The sequence below is a fragment of the Solanum pennellii genome, chromosome 6 (assembly GCF_001406875.1).
Source record: "Solanum pennellii chromosome 6, SPENNV200".
Lineage (NCBI taxonomy): Eukaryota > Viridiplantae > Streptophyta > Magnoliopsida > Solanales > Solanaceae > Solanum > Solanum pennellii.
The window spans coordinates 424,316-449,417 of record NC_028642.1 but is presented as its reverse complement, the minus strand read 5'-3'; the positions used below and the strand labels follow the sequence as shown (position 1 = coordinate 449,417).

At 32.9% G+C, this 25,102-nt stretch overlaps 3 protein-coding genes, 1 long non-coding RNA gene and 2 other non-coding genes across 7 annotated transcripts; 3 read left to right on the top strand and 3 right to left on the bottom strand.

Annotated features, from left to right (window-relative positions):
* The first annotated feature begins 454 nt into the window (after positions 1 to 454).
* Positions 455 to 881, top strand: LOC107022969. Its single transcript, XR_001457161.2, has 2 exons — positions 455 to 557; positions 670 to 881. It is a non-coding gene; the product is annotated as an uncharacterized LOC107022969 (long non-coding RNA).
* Positions 882 to 1,825: 944 nt separating this feature from the next.
* TRNAK-UUU lies at positions 1,826 to 1,897 on the top strand. The gene has a single exon. It is a non-coding gene; the product is annotated as a tRNA-Lys (tRNA).
* A 596-nt stretch (positions 1,898 to 2,493) lies between these two features.
* Positions 2,494 to 10,445, bottom strand: LOC107021285 (F-box protein At3g58530). Its single transcript, XM_015221912.2, has 12 exons — positions 10,209 to 10,445; positions 10,012 to 10,071; positions 8,819 to 8,902; positions 8,294 to 8,424; positions 8,115 to 8,190; positions 4,867 to 4,937; positions 4,494 to 4,580; positions 4,259 to 4,331; positions 4,083 to 4,150; positions 3,925 to 3,993; positions 3,499 to 3,604; positions 2,494 to 3,006 (listed from the first exon to the last, which is right to left on the bottom strand). The coding sequence occupies exons 1-12, from the start codon at positions 10,356 to 10,358 to the stop codon at positions 2,941 to 2,943; spliced, it is 1,041 nt and encodes a 346-aa protein (XP_015077398.1). The 5' UTR covers positions 10,359 to 10,445; the 3' UTR covers positions 2,494 to 2,940.
* A 1,169-nt stretch (positions 10,446 to 11,614) lies between these two features.
* LOC107023770 (probable 2,3-bisphosphoglycerate-independent phosphoglycerate mutase) lies at positions 11,615 to 15,361 on the bottom strand. 2 transcript variants are annotated; one of them, XM_015224568.2, is made up of 7 exons: positions 15,201 to 15,361; positions 14,644 to 15,019; positions 13,839 to 13,984; positions 13,256 to 13,532; positions 12,783 to 13,055; positions 12,178 to 12,436; positions 11,908 to 12,047 (listed from the first exon to the last, which is right to left on the bottom strand). In XM_015224568.2, exons 2-7 carry the CDS (start codon positions 14,950 to 14,952, stop codon positions 12,040 to 12,042), a joined length of 1,272 nt encoding a protein of 423 aa, XP_015080054.1. In that variant the 5' UTR covers positions 14,953 to 15,019; positions 15,201 to 15,361; the 3' UTR covers positions 11,908 to 12,039. The 2 variants fall into 2 exon arrangements, with proteins under 2 accessions (XP_015080053.1, XP_015080054.1); XM_015224567.2 differs by having other exon boundaries at positions 11,615 to 12,436.
* A 3,769-nt stretch (positions 15,362 to 19,130) lies between these two features.
* On the top strand, positions 19,131 to 19,202 carry TRNAK-UUU. Its single transcript has one exon. It is a non-coding gene; the product is annotated as a tRNA-Lys (tRNA).
* A 1,435-nt stretch (positions 19,203 to 20,637) lies between these two features.
* LOC107023605 (actin-depolymerizing factor 2-like) lies at positions 20,638 to 23,399 on the bottom strand. Its single transcript, XM_015224348.1, has 3 exons — positions 23,229 to 23,399; positions 21,244 to 21,503; positions 20,638 to 21,096 (listed from the first exon to the last, which is right to left on the bottom strand). Exons 1-3 carry the CDS (start codon positions 23,229 to 23,231, stop codon positions 20,946 to 20,948), a joined length of 414 nt encoding a protein of 137 aa, XP_015079834.1. The 5' UTR covers positions 23,232 to 23,399; the 3' UTR covers positions 20,638 to 20,945.
* Positions 23,400 to 25,102: the final 1,703 nt, after the last annotated feature.

The following is a 25,102-nucleotide window of genomic DNA, read 5'->3' as shown; positions in this document are numbered from 1 at the left end:
CATAATTTAACTCTTAAAAGAACTTTTTTAAAAATAATTAGTCAAACACAATGTATTTATCAAAAGTATTTTTGAAATGTATTAGTCAAACACAAATCACTTTTTTCATAACTATTACTTTAAAAGTCATTTATTAAGAAGTGTTCTTAGTAATAAATAGTTTTTTTTAGCAACAATGCCAGATAAGCTCCAACATTATAATATCATTTGTATTCTATTAGCATTTAATTACATAGATTTATTTGAACATTATGACCAATAATATTTTTTTTTAAAGATACAGATTTACTGGCCTTATTTGAACTAGTATCATAAATTCATTTATATCTTTTATAAAGTAATCTATAAATTACAGATTTATTAAGATTATACTAATTAATAGTATATAATAATTTCACATCTTCCTTCAGCCCCTATATAAGAGTCCCAAATGACATCAACAATTCATACTTATATAACATACAAAAGTTCAATAGTGAAAAAAAATATGAAGAGTTTCACTATGTTTATTCTTTTCTCTATGACAATATTTTTCGCTTTGTTTAATCATTCAATAGGTATGATTTTTTTTATTCAACGCATATGAAATCATTTTATCTATATGTTTTTATTATTCATTGTTTTAAATTATATCGATTTATAAGCCATCTTCTCATTATTTTGTATCAGGTGACGGTCCTAAATTTTGCCCAGGAACTTTTACGGCTAATGGTTTATGTGCTAATATAGATTGTGGAAATCTAGCTCTATTCCAGTGGCCAGCAAGTTCGATGCCTCATGATTGTGTTTGTTCTGCATCTGGAAGCACTCAAAGTCTTTGTACTTGTCAAATTCGTTGTTAAACAAAATTATGCAATAAAAGTGATTATTATTGATGTTAATTGAGTAATTATACATGTCCATGGAATGATTGAGAATAAATAAAAACAAATAGGTATTAAAGGTGGAATGATTTTTTAAAAGTAGAAAAGCTTAATTTTAAAAGTTGAGGGATCAAAATAACAATTAAAAGTTGAACAATATTTTTTTTTCCATTCAAACAAGCGTCATTAATTGAGCAATTTTGTAATTTTATCAAATTAATGTAACATATAAAATGACACATGTCAAAACAATGTACTAATAAATTATATAAATTGTGTGAAAAAAAATAAAACAAAAGAACTTCCTATGAATATTCACAAAATTATATCTTATTTTTCAATGTTTGTGGAAATGGCATATCCCATAATTCATATTCAATGATTTCTTCTAGCAAATTGAATTTTTCAATCAACAAACTAACTTTTTCCCATAATTGTTATGGGTCATAATGCTAATATGAGATATCAAAATGAATTCCTTCAAAATTATTTGGATTAGTCTATTTAAATTTGCTTCACTAATGGAGGTTTTCTCCTCTATAGGCAGGGGTAAGAACTGTATTAAGTAAGGAGTTGAAAGGAAATTAAAAGTCCATGATTCCAAAGTTATAAATATACAGTTTTATCCAACATAAAATTATTTTTGAAGAAGTAATTTATTCTTTTAAAATGTATAAAAATCGATCGACATTTAATATTAACATTCACTTTTATTTTTCCAATCATTTTGTAACTTGGTTGGGACACAAAGGTCTTGTAATGTTCAATCGCGTTAGATAGAGGTCATATAAACAATTTGATTTTTATTAATTTTAGATTTTTGTATATTATTTGTTATAGACATTATTATAATGATAAAGGATTGATAATTATACTAAACCCACATATGATAATCTTAAAATTCCTGGTTATGTAAGTCATATAAATTAATTAAGAACATCATCAATTGCATAATCATAGTAGCCGTCTTAGCTCAGTGGTAGAGCGCGTGGCTTTTAACCACGTGGTCGTGGGTTCGATCCCCACAGACGGCGAAATATTTTTCTTTTTTTCTTTTCTTTTTTGCAATATGATTAATGGCTTTCAAACAACTATTAAATTAAAGATATAATAACTATCAGTAGAATTAAATTTTGATACATGGAAATTGTTTATAAAACTTTAATATATTGTATGTGTACATATAATATATTAGTGATGTGTATTAGACACGCTTCGTGAAATGTATGGCGTAAAAGGTTTCTAAGCGTGTAAAAAAAGGATTTGGGTAATAGGTTGAAGAAATAAACTATGTCAAACAACCCATTCTAAACCAAGATTTACCAATCACTTAGCTCAGTCACTTGCTTGACTTAGTTTTGATATCCTCATTCTTCCCTAAATATTCAGTAAAACTGTTAGATTTTTGAAAATCAAACGCTCACCAACCAGGTGGAGAAATACATTTGTCCTTCTACTGACGAGTGAACTCACTCACCGTGAGGGAGGTGAGACGAATTTCTCGATTCCCAGGAAGAACCAATGATACTTATCCACACTAACATGTCTAGAGGATTTTACCTTCAGACAAGAGAAGAAGAATATCATGTTCACCAAAGGAACAAAAAAACCTTAATCTATTAGTTTCATATATGAACCATAACATATCAATAAAGAAGGGAATTGACAATAATACATTCTCTCCAATAAAAATTTACATAAAAGATGTGTAGCTACATGTAGTGCTTATAATTCAGGGATTAGTAAAGCCACAGACCATGCTAAGCAAATATATTTGTAACATCCAGTGCCTGGATCGCATAAGAGATGACCACAACGATGAGCGTATAAGGAATAAATAAAGCTTTGCCAGTAAAAGATAAAACTAAGTGGCACATAAGTATGCTAAGTACCCCTGTTTGATCTTTCGTAGAAGCACGTAAGCAAATTCCCCCTTCCATTCTTTTTCTCCTGTTGACGATAAATCAAGGGCTCGGCGTAATCCATTAGCAATTTGGGATCAGTATCTTTCAATCACTCTGTGCTAGTTGAGATACTCACTAAGGAAGAGCAGATGAAATCCTTGACAAGTCACAACTTAACTATGCACTTTAAAGCATATCAGGTTGGGGAATAACTTAAGCAGTTGATCACGGCTGCGATTCTACAAAGTAATGTATCAACAGTCAGAAATTCATATGAATCATGGGGAAATATGAGAAGATGTGCAAGGGCATATGGGAAGAGCAGGGAGTTCCAGCTGACCAAGTAATAAACTTAGAAAACCTACTGGGAAAACCATATTGAAAGGCTTAGCTTATAATTGCTAAACCGCATGATCCAGTTGTTCTTCGATTTCATCACATCTGATTTTATGAGCCAATATTCTAGGAAACAAAGGAAACTGCTTATTTCTCTTATATTTTAACCTCACAAAAAGACAGGGAGATCAACAATGATGTTGCACATCGCATTAATTGGGGCGAGATGGGTGAAATGGGACTTGCGTACGGGATATTGTGTGATAAGAATGTGTCACCGAAGCTTAAATGTGTCACCACTTGTGGGATTATATTGGTTATGTCGTTGTCGTTGATTCTAGGAAACAAAAGTGATGCCATGGCTGGAGATTCTAAAGAGTAAAGATAATATGTACCTTTATATTGATGCACCCATTTACATCAAGGGTTGTAAGTGTATTGGAGCAGAAGCTAGAAAGCACCTCTAAGCACCTGTCAGAGACCCCAAGTATCCCAAACAAACTGCAGTCATTACAAATGAATATAGCAGTCAGTTCACTGGAAGGTCACAAATTTAGTCATTACAAAAATAGTCCAGCTCATTAATAAAATTGCAAATAAATCTGCAGTCAATAGGAATTGGTTATACTTTATATTTTATAATTGCTTAAGCCGGAGACTCAATGACTACACAAAAAAATTGGAGTATTCAAAAACAGGATATCTCTATCTAGTTAGTTCACAAGATAGGATATTTGTCGATTTTGTGGAGGTGCTGAAGTAATATAGCACAGGTCATTTTGGTCTTCCTATTTTAGTGATAATTTTAGGTCCAAACTCGCCTTAATAATTCAAGAGACTTGCAGCCTTGAGCTATTGCTATGACCCCAACATCACTGATTTGTACACACCTGTAAATGTGAATATATATCAGTTCAATAACATACAATTGCATCTCCTTTTGCTCCCAATGAAAATGAAATATACTTAGGATACATACCATGTCAAATTGAGAGACACCAGATTTTTGCACATCGCTATACAAGAAAGTCCATCATCTGTCAGATTCTGAAGGACAACTGGGGTTAATAGCAATGTCACTTAAACAGTTTCGGTATTGCACCAAGCAATAGCATAATCTAGAAAAGCAGTTCAAGAAAATGCTGAAGACTATACCTGAGCACCACAGAGATCCAGGAATCTAAGATGAGGTTGACGAGATATCATCTTATAAGCTTCGTCTGTTAAGCTGCAAGAAAGAAAGGAAGCAGATTGTCTAAGTAGAAACTCAAACATGTGCATTTTGTAATTGTAGTATACCATTGAGTGGTAGGAAAGGTGCATTCACACTATATGCAATGAAATGGGACATGTTTTTTGAGAGATATTATAAAATGAAACAAGCGATTACGTTGAAAGGGCATAAAGGTTCAAAGTCTGAAGAGAAGAGCAGTTCACCAATATCCGCTGCAAACCAGAATCCGTCATCTTGATGCACCTAGTCGCATCAAACAAAATCAGTACAATCAAGAAAACATAATCATATTTGTTCCCTCTCAAAAAGGTTAAAAAGACCAAACAATTAGAAACACTCTCAAGATAGTCAATTATAAGCGTCCTTCTTAGAGAAAGGGAGGCTTATATTATCATCACCCCTAGTACAGACATAGGCCTAAGCCAAGAAAGGGCATCCTTAGTCCAAGAGATGCTATGTGTTATCCAGAACATTTTAAAACAACTCTTCCTTTAACTGATCTCGTGCAGACTGAGAGAAAACATCCAACCTAGTGATGTTCAATGATTCCAATTCTTGATAGTTGTCAGCAACCAGATGCAAGCTTTTATCTGTAATGTTCTGCATAACATATCAATACAAAGAGCAAAATCTTCAGAAGAAAGAGTATGGATCAAATGAAAGTAAGAGGATTTGCATAATGAGAAGCGAGGCAACTTGTGTACATAGTGCCAACTTAAACTGTTGAAAGGGCAAAATACGAATTGGATACTGATACTTGTCAGTTGAAAGAAAGAGAGAAAAGAAAAGCAAAGGAAGAACTTGAAACATTTTGAGTTGAACGTCACAAACGACACCTCAGTATATTTGACGTGTATATCTGAAGAGCAAATTCGACTAGCCTGATGTATCTCTTGGTGAGGCTCCTATTAAAGTTGCAATAAGATAAACAGGATGATACGACTATGATACGATACCTGTTTAGTTTCTTTTTAAAGAGGATAAAATATATAAGCAGTACTTATCTATAATAGTTTTTGGCAGCAGTTATACGGCAGCTATTAGGCAGTTTTCTAAAACAGCAGTAACTATTTCTGTGTTAGAAGTTATCTTAGTATAAATATATGTATCTAGCACAGATTCTGTAAGAAGAAGAAAAGTATTATATTTGTCTCTATATTTGGATATTTGTCCACTCCATACGGACTTAGTTATTGATTAATGCAGTGTTTAAGATTCTTGCACTTCATTTAATCAGTAAAGTTTTATTTTCATCTTGGTTTCTATCAGTTTGGTATCAGAACATATCGATCCAATATGGTCAATAACAGATCTTCTACTTCTCAAGAAAACACTCCCAACGTTGAATCTCTAGCCCAACAATTATCTGTCATGGCATCAAACCTAAATATTATTGATCTGTTGGCAGCAGAAGTGGCTACATTGAAAGCCCAGAATGGTTGCACCCAAGAAGGGGAAACCAGTTACCGGACGAGTATTGGAGGAAAATATGTTTGGCGAGAAGAGGAAGAAGACATTAATAGCCCAATATGGCCAAAAAATCCTTGTACAGACCTTGGTCTAAACACCTATAGATGTTTAATCCGAGTTTCTCTCTTTAATGATCTTCAATATCATCTTCTTAGAGAGACTCTTGTTTGGCTTATAAAACAAGTCATAACATGGTAGAAGGACATCAACTGGAAGTCGACATTTCCCCTGCCAACAACTTTCAGAATCTTGCCATTGAGGAACCCGACAAGTTTGTTGGCTAGAAAACTAATTAAGGACAAACATCGGATCCTCTATTCACGGTTCTTCCCAGTTACCATCTTTCCTCTATTTCGAACTATTGGAGCTGAGGAATATTATGGGAGAAATGGTCCTAAAATTTAAAAAAAAAAAAAACAAAAAAACAGGGGAGGGGGAAGGGGAAGGGGTTCTGATGTTGGAACTTGGGAGATGGGATTATTTTCATTATCGTACTTCTTTTACATGCTTCGTCATTTCATTGTTCATTTGGCACGTCAATGACAACTGTTAGCCATGTACAATATGTCAGATAGGGGTGTTTATAAGACAAAGAAGTGTCTAACTGGTCACTGCAAAGTTAAGGTATCTACTTGACAAATGATACCATGTTTTTTGTGATACTACAAATGATGCCATGATTATGGGGCTATGAAGGTATTTGGCTAGTTTTAAACCTAGCAAGAATCAAGAATATATTCTAATTAAGCCGAGATTCCATCTCTACACTTTCTATCATCTACTTTTACTTGGTAAGTATAACAGCATTCTGTTCCCACTCATTTTACTTTAAAATTTAAAAAGAAAGCCCTTTTTCTAAACTCATTACAAGTAAAAGTAAGAAATAATTAATCTTACAACCTGGGTCACATGTAAGGAATAAATAGTTTCAGAAAGCAAGGTGTGTGTAGATATACGGATTTGTATATAACTATATATTTAAAAAAAAGAAAAGCTACAAGTAGGAATAAAGTAGATTCATGTCTAGTCCTCAAGTAAGGCATCAACAAAATTAGAACATCATTAATAGAGGATTTAGCAATTTATTAATATCTCAAGAGGAGAGATCTTACAGTAGGAGTAAGACAAATTTCAATGCCTAGTAGAACTACTTTATTAGTAGAATTTACCATACACTTAGCAGGATTTGTGAAGATGGAGTACATGGAGAGATGGGATGTTCTCAGTCTGTCAGTCAAGGCTTACTACTAGAAATGTTGGTGAGGGTGGAGGTGAATTTTCTGTGTTCCTAGGTATGGGTATCCTGGGCGAGTAAGAAAGTGTGATATTTTGTGTGGGCAGCAACTACGGAGGTGATCCTGACATCCGACAACCCGAGGAAGAAAGGATTACACTTGTCAAGTAGTGTTATGTGGCGTGCAGGAGAAGACATATCACCTCCTTCTCCATTGTCATATGGCTACGGTTTCGTGGTGAACAGTCCTGAACCAGTTTTTAGTACAATGGGTTATGTGAGCAGAGTGAAGAAAGTGTTTTACAGTTAGGCTTTCAGGAAAAGGAAAAGAGGACTCTGAGCATGGGATGTTGCTTTTTCAGCCACTATGTGGGTTCTTTGGAAAGAGAGACACATCTGAATCCGCCGAGAATGACACTGTATACTCTAGGAATAGCCTTATGTTCTAGTTTCTCTTTAGTAGATCCACCATGCCCCTAATTGTGTAGATGATTGGTGGCTTTTGTTAGAGAAAAATCTCCGGTTTAGGTTCTTCACTTTTTTGGCTACTACTTGTATAGAGGGACTTTTTTCTCCTGACATCTATATGAATGTTGAGAAACTGTAGACAAGAATAATAATTTAAGAAGGATGATAAAGTCTATTTATACAATATCAATAGCATCTATGTCTCAAACCCGGACTCGTTGGGATCAACTATATGAATCATTGCTATCCATGTCGCTCCATTTAGACCGGTCTCAATCAAACATAAAAGGTTTAGGTTCTCTATGTTTCTCTATCATACAAATATCAGACATAGCGAATATCGGATGAACGCACTACCACGACTAAGCCTTAAGCCCAACTTATTGGCACCACTAAATGGATCTTTTTTCCTTCCGTGTACTACATGAATTCAAGGAGAATGTAGGCCTTTCAAGACAACCTCTTTCCATTAGATCTCGTCTCTCTTTTAACAGCTTGAATCGTCATGGTTGCATACATATGAATGGTGCATTTGGAGGTCGATGTAAGACAAGCTCATCAAGTAATCACTGAAACATGTGTATAGCAATTAGAGGTTCATATACCTTGCATCCACTTAAGTTCAAATCTACCACATATCTGCAGTTCTTCACCAGATGAGTAATGCCAACATCTGTTGCCCTAAACATTTATCAAAAAGTTGCAGGTGACAAAGTTAAATCTATTCAGTCATGCAACAGCTATATAATAGTTGGGAGAGAGCATTAGGTGAAGCTTGAGGTACCTTACATTCCAATAAATGGAAAAGACCTTCAGTTTAGGACAAGTATTTGTCACTACTTCGATTCCCTTGTCAGAGATCCTCTGACAGCCATTTAGATTTAGAATCTCCAAATCTAAAAGGGAATCCCCACACTGCATATTTTTGACACCACGGGAACATCAATTATGTGACAAAAATAGTAACATGCACAGCACGTTAAAAGTAACTTGTTACCTCAAATTACAGGAATTATCAAACTTTCTTTATCTTCATTAGATGGTAAGATATGAATAGTTTCCCCATTTTTTGACACCCCTATATACAGGTCACTCAAGTTGTTGACACAAAAAGCAAAAAAACATTTTTAACTTTTCTGAGGATTATAAACTGGCTCCAAGTACATATTGATACTAAGTCAAAAACAGGCCAGAGGTGTTAATCAAACAAGGCAGCCTCCACACTGGAACTTGTACTGACTGGAGATTCTTTAAAAAAATAACCTGAAACATGCTAATTTCTGTGACTTTTCGATTTTCTGAATCCCACCTTGCTTTTAACATTTTCCAGTTGCTTGTCTTCAATATCCTGCGCGAACTCAAGGTTGATATGCTTCACATTGCGATATCTCGGCTGCAAGAAGAAAACATAAGACAAACAACCTGCATCCGTAAGTTAAAGAAACTCATTCTTTTATATTGCTTCTTTCCATCACCAACACAATAGAAAAGTACAAGATCCAAAGAAGCGTGGCCTAGTTGTTATCAGTTAATATGAAGGAGGTTATGACAAAGGGCACTAGTTCCTTACTAGTGTTCCTGTTGCTTGACAAAAACAAAAACAAAGAAGCCAATGAAGCCTGTCTTAGTGGTTATCTATGAAAAAAATTAGTCTGGCCTAGTGGTGAGTATTTAAGAAGAAGGTGTTGAGACCAAGTAATCCAGTTCTTATCCTGCTAATACATGGTTTATGTCCAACTTAAATATTGGTCTCCTCTCTAATAGTAATTTTACAACAAGGTAGTACTACTAGACCTTCTATTGGTTGAGAGAAACAACCCAAAAAAAAAAAAGATAGCACCTACCAAAGATATGCAATATGCGATATCTACATAGGGTGTGTTTGCAATGGAGGAAAACATCCAAAACATGTTCTTCAATTTTCCTATGTTTGGTGGGTCAAAATGTTTGGAGAACATCTTCGGGAAACAAGTTCCTTAAAAATGAGGCAATGACTTCCCTGATGGGAGTAGGAAAAACAAGTTCCTAAAAAATGAGGCCAATGACTTCCCTAATGGAAGTAGGAAAAATAAGTTGCATAAGTGGCATTCCAAGTTTATTTTCTCCTCTCCACCCACCCAATCCCACAACCTTTGACCATCCCACCCCTTACGCCCTTTGAACCCTCATACCGTCTCCATGTTGTTTTGCTAGATAACATATAAATGCTCTTCGAACAAACTTATTTTCCAAGATAACATTTTCTAGAAAATCATTTTCCGTGGAAGAAATTTCATTCACACCAAACACTTAAAATCAAAATATGACTACCTCTATCTTTGAGCCTCCAAATTCCAGTCTTTCTCCATTCAAATTATTCCCCCAGATTCACCAAAAGACAAACTAAAGCAACTAACTTTTCCTTCTTACATTTTTTTCTGGAACCAAAACTGATTACTCAGACAAATCCATCAGCTTAACAAATACCCAATAAAAAAAAACAGGAAAGAAAAGGAAACAAACCAAAGAAAGAGCTGATACAAGGCGATCACCAGCATTACTCATCTCATGAAAATCAAGAACCTATAAGAGAAACACCAAAAATTAAAACAAGTAGTAAAAAAAAGGGAAAGGGTACCCAATTGCGCAATAACTACCAAACAATACCGAAAATGTAAACCGCACTAAGCAAGTCATATCGACTGGGGAAGTGAACTAACCAGCCAGAGGGAGGGGTGAGAAAGGAGAGTACGGTGAATCGAAGGGCTGACAAGTAGAAGAGTGATGAGGTCTCTTTGTTGAAGCCTCGTGGTCACTAATTTCATCACTTTTGGCACTGTTTCTTTGTTCCAAATGGTTTCTGCCGCCATTGTTCCTCCTTCACCGGAAATTTGACAAATGCTCAACTTCTTCTTCTTCTTCTTCTTCTTTATTGATGATGAAGTAGGGATTGGTTAAAGCCAATATATAAATTAATTGTTGACACTTTTTTTTATTTTGAAAAAATTAAGAATAATCTTTTTTTCTTAATTGTAATTTTTAACTACTTTTAAATCTCAAATAATGATTATCTCTACTTTTTAAGAATAATATTGACAAATTATCTTTTTATTAATGTTTTTAGATATTTTTTTGGAAGGGGTATGTTATAGCCTAATAATTCATTTATATATTGGATCATAGGGAATAAAAACTTTCAATTTATCACTATAAATCGTAATATAGTAGTGAGATTGTTTAATCCATTACTAGAAATATAGGCTTTAAGTTTTGGATTGTGGATTGTGGAGAAAATTCTGTTGATTAAATCAATATTTTTTATCTTCATATTGGAATATCTCATTTGAGCATGTTAAAAAAAAAATTATTCTTCATTTTTTGAATTATATTATCCACATCTAAAGAAAATTAGATTGTTAAAATCCCCCTGCCTCTAACCAAAATTCATATGACTAAAAATAATTTCTTTAATCTCTTCTGTTTAAAATTTATAAATAGCAATGTGAGTATCATCTAATTACTTCATTGTAATCTAAAAAATAGTCTCCAATACCCCATTTACATTTTTCTTTACTATATTTTAATTACTTTACTTTCCCATAATTTAACTTTGAATCAAATTAATTTTTTATGTTCAAAGAATAAGCAGTTGAGTTTTATTTTCTCTTATACCAAAATACATAAAAAAAAAAAAAAATCTGTGACGTGACTTTGCAGGTTGCCATGGATATAAAAAGTAGGAAAAGGAGAATAAAATAAAAGATTAACTACCTATTTACACTTTTTTTTTTAATCTGTTACAATTTGGGAAAGAATTTAACAGAAGAAAAATTGAAATTTTAATTGTTTGGAGCTATTATTTGGAAGAGATTGAATCAATTTGATTTGCATAATTTGGGGAACTGACATTTAAACTAGTTGTATAATTTATCAAATGTGATGTATCCGGAAAAAAAGATGTATCCAGATGAAAACAATTTCAAGGGATTTCTATAAATTGAAAAAAATTAGGGATAAATTGTAATTTGCTCTTTTATTCCTAAAAATTTTACTAAAATAAATGAACAAAAAATAAGTATAAAATTGCAAGTTGATAAAACATTTACTCAAATATTCAAGTGATGTGTAGAGGGGCAAAAGAAAATTGAAGCAACGTGTAGTTAGCTCAACTTTGTCATAAGAAAAAATACAAATAGATTTTGCCTTACAACCCATAAATTTGGTTATACATACATAATTAAAATGAGCCAAGCCCTAACATTCCTTCCAAGATTAAGCTTTCATCATCTTGATCAAATTATACTATCAAACACCATCAGCAAAAGAAGGAAGAAGTAATCTTAACTAAATTATAGCCGATTGATTAGGTTGAGATAAAGGGCGATCCTCCGTTTTATTAGCAGCTATGTTTCTCCTCCGGAGAAGGTTAATTTATTGTCCGATTTGAAGCTATAAACTTGACAACCCATCAAGCTTCAAGTTTAAGATATGCCTTTATGATTCCCATCATCTCACTTCCGGGAAACCGACCAAGACAACCTCTAGCAGCTGCTATTTCACTAAATTTGTCAACCAAATCACCAGAAAAAAACTGAAGCTTGTTATTTTTGTCTACTTCAATCCTTGTACCAGTATCTACGTCTTCACTATCTTGGACGGATGGAAGGGGAAATGGATCAAGAGAAATACCTGAGAGGACAGATTCGCCACCCAAAGCACTCACAAAGTCTTTTAAACTACATAATGCAAATGGCACTGGTTCAAAGCTGTGATCTCCATATTCTACCGGTGTGGAGTGGTCTCCAGTGACACAAAGGTAATAGCTGAATTTCCCAGTTGATTCCGCCTCCCAAAGAAGCCTAGCTAATTGACCTATAGCACAGTCGACAGCTTCCAGTCCCTTCACTTTGAACACACTTGCTTTATCATGACCTGCATCATCAATTGCCTGCAAATCCAACAATGAACATATAACAGGAGGAAGAAGAAAAAAAGAGTTGATGTAAAACAGCATACGAAAATTACACCAAACTTTCTAAATCAATCAAATGTCATTCCAACGATTCTTCTGTATGCTTTTGTTACTCTTAAGAAGACTGCCATCTAAACATGAAGTCTAAGAAAATATGACCAATGGATAGATCTTTCCTAAATGAAACTTTTCTAACCAGACTGACAAGCATCTCCGTATTCTATAAAACACATGATGATCTCATCAGAAGCTGTTATTTGAAAATTGATTGTCAACAATTGAAGCATCATAAGAAAAAGCTAAATTGATTTTCATGTTAAACCTTAATGTGGAGGAATCCAAAATCATAGCCATCAAGTCGACCGGGCTTGTGCTCATCTTCCCCAGGCACAAAAACATTGGGACAAGATTGCAGAGGTGCCGAGAGTGCCCTGGCTATGGCAGTTGCTTTTGATGTTAATAATGTCCTATAGTCTCCTGTCGCTCCAGGAGCTTCCAGAATATCAATCCCGAGCGACAAACCCAAGCCAGCAATAATCTTGGTAGGAGCTACCATGCACGGCCAGAGACCATGTATCTTTTCAAATGGAGCAACCTACAGATAGAACAAATCAGAACTGAGAAATAAGGCGGCTACAACCAGAAGAAAATGACTTTCTTCTTTCTAGTATGTCCTAAGCTGAATTTGCTACTGGAGAAGTTCTACATTATTATCATAACAATGCATACTGACCATGCAAAACACCCAAAAAAAAAACCTCACGCAGAGACACTTAAAATACACACTTTGCATACCTCAATTCTAATGCCGCATCCTCGTAAAAGAACCAGATTTGCTACATTCTTTCCTTCTGCTGCCCGTTTTGCATTCAATGGATGGGCAAGCAAAATACGTGAAATTTCTTTAGACAGTTCATTGACAACTGCAGCTGTGTGCTTTGCTTCATCTGTATCATCAAGAGGGTTCGCTTGTAAAAGTAAGCGGTTGTCTTTCAATGGATCAGTTCCCGATATATTTCCACTTAACTTTGGTCCCTTGACAACCACTCCACATCTATGCTCCGTAGCATACCTAAAATAAACATGTATATTGCTCTTTTTCTTCACTAATAGATATTGTGTACAACTCATATTCTAGATGCAGTAGCCAAGAGCAACTTATAATAAAATTGTTTGCATACTTTTTTAAGCATGGATGGTACACTACTGAGAAACAGCAGTTCCTCTCATAAGAATACCTTTCGGAAAAAAATTTATCGAGCCTAGCATGTAGCAGACAAAGGAAAAGTACAACTGAACCCTGTTGGCTAACATATGATTACGCACATCAGTGATACATAAAGGACAAAGGAGTTCAGAGAAAAGGGGCGGAATGTACCTGACTCTAACTTCATATTCAGGAAAAGAAGGCAACTTCATTCCATCCAATGCTGCACAAAGAATCGGCCCTTCTTCTTCAAAATGCCTATCAGCCCTCCGGCTAACAACTATCCCGGTTTCCTCATCCAGCGTAGCAAAGTTTGACTGGTATTGAAAATTGAAAAGGTAAAAATATGCCAAAGATAACACTTTCACCTCATATACAAAGAGAAGTACCAAAAAGTGCAGCGAAATTTAAATCACAGAATAGGCTCAATGGTTAGCAAATGACAGTATCGTGCATATATCTTGGTATTCATCTTAGAGTAGATGACAACAATTTTTCAAACCAATAGCCCACTCCCAATGAATGTCTCAGATATTGGTCCCTCTCGCAAACTCGATAAAAGGCAGAATGCATGATAATATTTGAGAATCCCTGTATTTACTCGACCAAAACTCAATGTGCAGATGAGATAGCCAAGCAGGATATACAGTTATTGCTTGTAGTTCAAAGAACAATGTCAGTGAGCAATCTTGCTGTTTACTCAGTCTGATGTGTCCTGCGGTTCTTTTCGTTCTGTCTACTTCAGAGTTCAGGGGCAGTTAGTTAACACCTATGTTTTAACCCACTTATCATGAATTCATTTTGTATAAAAGAAGTTTCTTTATGAAAGCTAACCCTCTCATGTTTTGGAAACTAAGGTCTTCGCAATTCCTTCGTTGTTTTACAATTATGTAATAGTATTTGATTCCTGTAGAGCTGGTCTGGTCATACTAACATACATATATAACACCTCTACGAGACAAGGAAATGTTCATACCTTAAATGCAATATCTCCTGGTGACATTGCCAACCCAGCACCCATGGACTCAAATGCACCCCGACCTCGATAGTATACCCTAGGGTCATATCCAAGTAGAGAAAGATGAGCAGTATCACTCCCACAACCTAAGCCAACTTCAACAGGATCCATCAGACCATTAACTCCGGCAGATGCTATAGCATCCAAATTAGGTATTTTTGCCAATTGAAGTGGGGTTTTATAACCAAATCTTGGCAGAGAAACATCTCCTATACCATCAATAAGCACAAAAGCAACTCTTCTCTTTGGCTGCTCCAAGTTAACCATACTTCCTCACAACTAAGGCTTATTAACTATCAGTGTTGAATGCCTCAAAATTCATAAATATCCAAACCTGTTAGTAATATGGATAAGGAATAAAATTGAATTTCAGTAACCCATTTACAAAATTTTGCGCAGATAAACCACAATCAACAACAATATTGAATTTTCAACAAAAAAAAATGAATTACAAATCTATTAGTAGAACTGCAAGAATCGATCAATTGTTGTATCAAAACTACTGGCAAACTTACAATCTCGATGATCAATCGGGCGTAGAGCAATTCACAACACAAAAGATTGGGCTGATACACAGTAAATTGGGACTGAAGATTTGAAGAGAGACAAGGCGGAGGCTTGAGGAAAATGGAAGCTCGAGCTGTTAAGAGGTTTCCTATGGAAAGGGGAAATTTTTTTAAGAATAAAAATAACCGAAAATTACACGATTAAACAAATTTATACTATTTCATTATTCATTATAGATATAGTTTATTAAAATTATCAGTCACGATTAACCTTGTACATTTGTTACGTGGATTGACTTCGAGTTTGTATAATTAGTGACGTTTGTATAGGTATAATTCGCAAAAATATACAAATACATATGTATAATATGTAATTATCTAACCGATATACATAAACAATTCATCTCTTTCCCACTCTCTACCCTCTCTCCCTCGCTTCTCTCTCCCAATCTCGTTTTCCATATATATACAAATGCACATGTATGGTATACAATTCACCTCTTTCCCACTCTTTGCCCTCTCTCCCGCCTCTCTCCTTCCTCTCCCAATCTCGCTTATCATATATATACAAATGCATATGTATAATGTACAATTATCTAATCGATATACATATATAATTCACCTCTTTCCCACACTCTAACCTCTCTCACTCGTCTTTATCCTTCCTCTCCTAATCTCGCTCGACTCTCTCCTCCCTCTCCCTATTTTGCTCGTCTCTTTCCTCCCTCTCTCAATCTTGCTTGCTATATATGCAAGTACATATGTATAATATATAATTATCTAACCGATATACATATACAATTCATCTCTCTCCCACTCTTTGCCCTCTCTCTCCCTTCTCACTCGCCTCTCTCCTCTCTATAACATGTAGCTATTAATTGTAATTGTCAAACTATAGCTATAGAGAGGAATTAGGCTATTTTTGAGCGGCTATATGTGAAAGTTTCTCAAAAAATATTTTATAAAATTTGTTATTCACTTGTTAATATTTTGTTTTAAAAAAAAAGTCATAATAATATTAATATTAACTTAATATTGTAGTAGATAACTTTATTTGTTATAGCATTATAATATTAACAATTTTAACCTAGAATTCGAACTCAATACATCTAATTAACCGTGAATTAATCCCTTAACTAGTTTAAGAAGGAATTTCTGACAATTGCTAGCTGAAAAGGTTTACTTGATAAAGCAAAGATTAAAGATTATGAAGTGAGTGGAAGAGGGTATTGGATGCAACACGCGGTAAGAGGAGGAATAAAGGGCAACAAAGGAAATGACAAAAATGCCCTTAATATTTAGGTTTTTTTTTTTAAAGAAAAAACAAAAATAATTTTATAATATTATTCACTTGTTAATATTTTATTAAAAATAGTTTTAATATTACATTATTACTAATTATATGATGATCCTATTAATTTAATGTTTTAGAATACTTTTATTTGTCATAACATTAAAATATTATTCTCATAGTTATAATCAACTAGGTATCGATTTTACAATTGATAGTTTGATTTATCATATTTGAGTTATATTATTGGTAATTACAAAAACATTTTAAAATAATTTTTCAATTAGAATTAAAGAAAAATATTCTTAAAAAGAGATCTCAAAATATTATAATTAAATGGTTATGAAAAATTTGTGTTAATCAAAAGATATTTACTAATCACATCACATGATTCATTCCATCATTACATTAACTTTTTATTACATTTATCACATAAAATACTACTTATGCAGTGTTGGGTTTCATGTGCTTTCATCAAGTTTTTTTTTCTTTTTTTCTTTTTAGGTAATTTGATTTATAATTTTTAGCTTTGTGAAAGTGTCCATCAACGAATCTTTTACACTTTTAAATTATTAAATTCTTTCAATGTGTTGACAATATTTTATATATTTCTTGTCATGTATATAATTTTAGAATAATTCTCGAAATATTGGAGCTTGAAAATATTAAATAAAAATTGTGAACAAATGAAAAAGACAGAAAATTTAAGAATAAAAGGTACGTTTAATTCAATTCTTATTATATATATATATATATATATATATATATATACACACATATATATATATATTTTATTTTATTTTTTTAAATATAAAAAGAAAGAGACTTATTTTGAAGATATACATATCTGTCTTATGTCTATTTATACGATAAATGAGAGTTATTTACATTGTAGTTAAATTAAATGGCAAGCTATTGAAAAATTATTTGACAATTTTTTTAAAAAATATTAATATTACAATAAATTATTTGAACCGTTAATTTAGAGTTAAAATATATATAGAGAGAGTAATTATCACAGGAAACAGTTCTAATTTAACTTTTGTTTTCATTATATATTACATGATATCAAACTCCTGTTTTTTGGTAATGGAGCTAAATGGACTCTTTTTTAAACTATTTACATGTATATATAATATTGCTTTTTAATCGAACATATTTTGAAAGGTTGAAATTATTATATGATATTATTTGAAAGATAAACTTAAGATTTTTCAAAACATAAAAATGATTAGATGTATTCTAACTCACAAAAACATATTAATTCACCCAATATGTACTAATAGAAGATATAATCAAAATTATAAACTAAAAGTGTAGCTTATTATATGTATAGAATAATATTTTGATATTATGATTAGGGGTGTTCATGTTTCGATTTGGATCGGTTATTGGTTAAAATCAAAATCAAATAAATTTAGTCAGTTTTAAATTTCTAAAATCAAACCAAATTTAAATAGATAAGCTTTAGACCTCAGAACATGTATCATTTTCACTCAGATATTCTAATAGGTTATTGTCATCCATTTTATTGTGTTATCGAGATCATTAACTATGACATCAAGTTCATGAATGATGTTTTCATCATTGTAGGTTCATTCAAATTTTCTGAGAATGCAACCCCCGAATGAATTTTACAGTGTCGAAAACAATTTGCTATTGTCTCTTACTGAATATTTGTATCCAAACAGGGATTGCAAAATTGATAGCATCAAAACATTGATCTTTGCTAGATCAGTTTGTCTCACTTCATAGCCTTCTAATTCCTACGATAAAATCTGTTTGATAATACATCTTGAATGATCTTATTATCACAGCATCACATGTTGAAATTAGTAAGATACAATGATTTTGATGTATTCGTTATATTCTATGTATAATATTTTTTTATGTGAAATCAATAAATATGATACATAACTAGTAAGATACAATGACTTTGGCATAATCAAAATTAACCTTCATCAAATCTCAAACCATTTTTTAAAATAATAAATAGTAATTTATCGAACTAATAATATCTCTATAAAATAATAAAATTTCATGGTCCAACCTATATTAATTTATAGAGGTTTTACTGTACTAATAAATGTTTTGAGGGTTTCGGGTTATAATTTGGGATGAGTATTATGTTATTTGAGTAAGTTTTTAATTAATATGGGTGAATCTTTTAAATATGGGTTAAAATTGTAATAAAAATCGGATTAGATTGTGACACGTGTCCCGTTGTTAGTAGAAAGGGTATATACGTCCCAAAATTTGGACGGTAAGAACATCAGCGTCCTAAAAGTATGATGAAGGGTATTTAGATATCATTTACAATAATTCGAAGATATATTTATTCTTTTTGGCAAAAAAAAATAATAATTACCCAAACCAACACATGCACACTCCTGTACCCACCATGATTCACTTTGCTTTAAAATGAGAGTGCTTAAAGTGGCATCGGTGATACTCTTGTCAAGGGTGTATCGAGAACGAAATTTTTATCCATAAAGATAGAGATAAGATTTATCGTATATCGTATGTAGTTTGTGATACTTAAAACCGAATCCAACAAGTACTACATCAATAATGCTTGCTATTTTCCACTTTTAGCTGATTTAAAGTAATATACTTAGTATTAACGATTAGTTAAACATGTCGTCAGAGCCGTCTTAGCTCAGTGGTAGAGCGCGTGGCTTTTAACCACGTGGTCGTGGGTTCGATCCCCACAGACGGCGTTAATATTTTTTATTTTTTTCCCTTTTGATTTTTTATTTATTTATTTTATTTTTTGGTCTTTCGTTTACTTTTAGTTCTTTTGCTTCTTTAAATTTAGAATCATAAAAGTTTAAACTGATTTTTTTTTCTTTTTGTATATTTGATCCTCCTTTAGTTTTCTTCTTTTTTACTTTTGTTTCCTTTTTGGTTCTTCTTTAAATTTAGAATCACTATTTTCTTAATAGAAAAGGTATATGAGGAGGAGTGATCATAATAGCTATAGTTTAGATCATAATTATAAATAGTATAGTTATGCTTTATCTAATTATAATCCATAACAACAATTTGAGGAGTTAATATTTGAAAAAATTACTCAAGTTAAGGAATTTATCTAGCAAAGTCATAATAAAGTTTTGTTTTGGATAAAAAAATCACTTTAATTTAGATTTTTATATCAATAAAATCACTTAACTCAAATCTTTATATCAATAAAATCATTCTTAATACTAAGTATTAAGAGTGAATTTATAAATTTCATTTTTTTTAAGTATAGTGCTAGATAATCTAACTCATTCAATAAATATTACTTCCTCCAGAATTGGAGCAATATTATAAATCTTCTTTTACTAACTTAATCCCGTGAATTTATTGTTCACGTAAATCATCTTTTAAGGAATTAACTATCATCACCTTAATTATTGTTTTGGTTGAAACTTTACAACACTAATATTTTTCTGATTTGTTTATGATTAGTTTAGTTGTAAAAGATTTTTAAAAAAAAATTAAGAAATCCCCACACCCCTCCCCCTCCTCTCTCTCAAAAAAGGAAGAAAGATGTGATGAAGTTAAGCTAAAATCTGTTGGGATTAAAATTAAAAATAACATATAAGTTTGGCTTGTCTTGGAAATGATCTTTGTTGATGGAGTTGGAATCTTGTCATAAATTGTCAAATTATTATTTATTAACTTTGAATATAGTATGAATTGAGCAAATTTGATATTTATATTTGTTAAAAGTTAATCCATTTAGTTTTAGTTCATTAGCATTGACAAAGAATTATGACGAAAAAGGAAGACGAAGGAAATTCACTTTTAGAGGTACTGTGGTAGACAACTCAAAAAATATTAAGAATGACTTTATTGATACAAAATATGATTCATTAAATTTACTAGATAAATTTTCAAAATTAAATAACCTCTTGGGATGTTAATTTCAATTTCAAATAGGAGAGACAAATAAAGGCGAGAAACCCCATCCAACCTCCATATTGATGCAACATGAGTTGTCTCAGAAGCACACGTTTTATAAGGTCGCATATGTATAAAAATCTTGGCTCAAAATTACAAACATATCAGTATCAAGCTATCATCACACCAATAAGATAGTAATCAAACTGATAAGAGACTTAAAGTAAAACTAACAATACCATCTAAGCACAAGTGCACGACAGAGAATTATCGCAGCAGCGGCCAACCAACCAGCATTATAATGAATAAATGGATTACAAAAGTTGCAAGAGAACATACAAAGTCAAAAGAAAAGAACAATCCAGTAACAGTTGTTGATTCGTACCAGCCCCAAAAGCTACTTATGGTATGAGTTCCACACACAAACATCACAAAATAAGATCAAAACCACATAATGTCTACAAGTTGACAAGCCTTTCAAATAGAGTTTAACAACAGAGCCGACCCCTCCTGTCCCAACAAATATTAACATTTCTCTTCCACAAAGTAAAGAGAACATCCAATGTTGTACTAGATTAGTTGGCACGGCTTTTGAAAACATCCAGACCCATCTCAGTAGGATCAGTTGCTTGCAGCTCAATCTGAATTCCGTCCAGCTCCCTCTTAAATCTATCCTTGGAACTAGCATAGATCATTTTGCTTCTAACCTTAGAGGTATCGGGACACCTATGCAAAACACACAGACCATAAACAAATTAGTGAGCACACTCCAAAGACCAGCAATAGAAGTACATTTTTTGGGGATAACTACAGGCAATACAAGCATATAAATACTTGATTATACTAAGAACAAAGCCAATCAATCGACAATACCATGCAATAAAGAAAATCCTGCTCTTTGGGACACTCTCCTTTGTCAGAAAGTCAAAGTCATAGACTGCATAACGACACTCATCTGCAGGCAGGTGTGTACAGAAGTCCTCATAACTTTCAGCTGGCTCACCAAGCTTTTCCACAATGATTTGCTTTTCCTCGATCTTGAATACTATGAAGCGGAAAGCCCTTTTAGTTTTCAACTCCAAAAATTTCAGTTTGCAATCATCGTGCACAGCCATGCCTGATGCAGCGTTAGCCTACAAAGAAAATCCAAGGTGAATAAAGTTTCTTAATAACATTACAACAAACTAGAACCAAATTATTCTATAGATACTTGTACAATGTACATGTATATAAGTTAAAACTGAAACAACTAACCAATACATGTGAATGACTCCAACTATATCAAAGCATAGCTGGTTGACAACCAATATAACAGTTAAACTATGATTAATATTCTGAAACAATAGCTTGAATAAAGTAGACATATATAAGAAATTCATGTAGATGAGGCTTAGTGTTGGCATTGATTGATTCACCTAATATCAATGAAGATGTTTCATGCCTTTCTGTTCATGGAACTGACAACAATGAATTAAGATTTCGAAAAATGAGGAAGTAAAATGCACAAGAGATTTAATTTCAAAAACTTCAAAAAAACAAGAAAATACACTCCTATTTGTAGTTACAAAAATACACATCATTTCTACTTGTATCTGATAAATGAATATGCACTAGCCCAATGTGAGCCATCGTGCCCTGAAGCTATTTTTTTAAAAAAAACCAACATTACAATACGAAGATGATTCCCTATTTAGCAATAAGAAAATCAAAATGTGTTGCAGGAAACTATCGAGTGGACTTGATATGAGGTAGTTGGAAAACTTGCTTCACAACTAAAAATCACTTAGCACCTACAATGAATTCCATTATTTCAAAGGGCAGTAGGTCTCAGCTTGGCAGAAAGAATGGCATGGAAAACAGAAGCCACATACAGCTTGGAAATGAAACAAAAACTATATACGAAGTACAGAAAATTTTAATTAGTCGTTCTTTAAGTTGAATACCACACATTGATGACATTGTCCACAACTTCTCGAGAGAAATGAATTCTGGAAAGATCTCAACACTGTATATATGGACTCCATACTTTTGAAAAAGTTCTACTCCATATATACACAACAAATATGCATAAACCTACATCCTAACAACCTGGATAAATTTCAAATAATAAACAAAAAGATACCAACAACCAAATGTTCATGGATCAAACCAGTAAAACTTCAGACAAAACGTCCCGAACAACCAAATGTTCATGGATCAAACCAGTAAACCACACTCCATTTTTACACAAAATGAGCTCAACAACCAAATGTTCACGGATCAGACCAGTAAACCACACTCCATTTTCACACAAAATGAGCTCAACAACCAAATACTCATGGATCAAAGCACTCCATTTTTTTTGACAAAAAGTCCTCAACAATCAAATGTTCATGGATCAAACCAGTAAAACAGAGTCCATTTTTCTGGACAAAAAATTCTCATCAGACTCCATTTTTAGACAAAATGACCTCAACAACTAACCAGTAAAACAGACTCCGCTTTTAGACAAAGTAGTCAACAACCAAATGCTCATCGATCAAATCAGTAAAACAAACTCCATTATTTTAGACCTCAACAACCAAACACTCATGGATCAAACCAGTAAAACAAAGTCAAATCCCATGGATTGAACAACATCGAATCCGATCCATCATCATTAAACCAAAACCTAGGGTTTCCACCACACAAAACACACAGATTCACAGATCAAATCGCCAAAAATAAAAGATCAGCACACAAATAAAGTACCACAAACTAACAAAACAAAACCAGTAGATATACTCAACGATTCATCTCGTTCTAAGTTGAATTAATATCACAACACAGCAAAAAAATGAACAATCAAAACAGCATAAATAACAAAAAGTAAGTCTTACCATGATGAATCCGAAGGATCTGAGCTGATACTTTTTGAACGTATGCAGATGTAGAGAGAGAGAGAGAACAAAAAAAAAGGTAGGGGGAGCGTTGAGGACTAGAAGAAGACTTGTAGAGATAACAAAGGCAATTTGTCTGAAGAATCCCGAATTCTACCCTTGCTATTCGGTGGATACCACCCACCCCTGCTTTTACCCCACTGACCCTACGAAAAATATCATGATGGCGGTCATACTTTGAAGCTACAGATAGTTGTGCCAATTATAACACGCCACGTGCTTCATTGAATTGACCGAATTACCCCTTTAGACTCATTCATTCATTTGTTTCGTTCAACAATAGTTATCCCACTATTTTGAAATGTTTACTAGTAGTAATATTTATACCCCTTATAAAATTAATGTATAATTTTAGGGATGGACATTAAATATTCAGTTGGGATTTGATAATTCGGTAATTCATAGTTAAAAGTAGATAACAAATATTAATTTTTAAGTTTTGATTTTGTAATTCAGGAAATAATATATTAAATTCGATTTGATATGGTATTCGGTAATACCGTATTGAATTTGTAGCTAATTATATTACAAAGTTAATAATATTTCTTAAATTATTTCTATTTTATTTTATGTGGACACACTATGCAATGGAACATCAACAAGAGATCAAGAAAAGCGAAGTGATTCAACTAAAAGACATGTACTTGGATTATTCATGCTTATTCTTTAACACTCTTTGGACTTGTACTAATGAGTAATAAATATGTTGATATATGACCTTCATTAAGTAAATAATTTGGTATTCGAAGAATACAGAATACCAAATGACATTAATGTCTCATAATAAACTCAAATCTGATTATTATAATTCTAAAATTTTACTCCTAAATACCACACCAAATAACCAAAAAAATTTGCTTGGTTTGGTAATACGATTTTCGATAATTTATGCCTAACCGTATATAATTTCATAGGGAAAATGCACAAATACCCCCTAGACAATAACCGAAATTTCAGAGACATACCTTAACTAAACTAAGATCCTATTACCCCCTTCCCCCCACCCCTGAACTTTTTTTTTTGTTTGTAATGTTTTATATGTTCAGTACATTTCACATATTGACACATACTTTTCTCTGCGTTGCATCCTTTTATGGTGCATATAGACTTAGTGCTTGTTCTCAGACTCCCAGTTAGTGCACTTACAACAATATTGGATTGCAGTTGGTAAATCCTTCTCATTTAGGGACTTTATGAATTGCATTTAGTTAGACTTTAGTATGGTTCTTATAGTATGTCATTGATTTTAAAGTAGCTGGAGGGCTATGTTACTACAAATTTATATTTCTATCCTGACTAGTAAAAGCTTATTTCAGCCATTAGAAATATGGTCTCATGAATTTCTAGTTTTCATTATTTAGTTATAAATTTCAGCTTTCCCTTTAGTTTATTTAAGATATGCTTTGATATGTATGTTATGGGTTAGCATGTGATCACTTATAGTTCTAGGTACCGTGTCTTGGCTGAGGTACTTTCATATGTGGTCAATCTCTACTACTAACTACATCCTTTTATGGTGCATATAGATTTAGTGCTTGTTCTCAGATTCGCAGTTAGTGCACTTACAACAATACTGGATTGCAGTTGGTAAATCTTCTCATTTAGGGACTTTATGGATTGCTCTTAGTTAGACTTTAGTTTGGTTCTTATAGTATGTCATTGATTTTAAAGTAGCTGGAGGGCTATGCTACGACAATTTTATATTTCTATCCTGACTAGTAAAAGCTTATTTCAGCCATTAGAAATATGATCTCATGGATTTCAAGTTTTCATTGTTTAGTTATAAATTTCAGCTTTCCCTTTAGTTTCTTGAA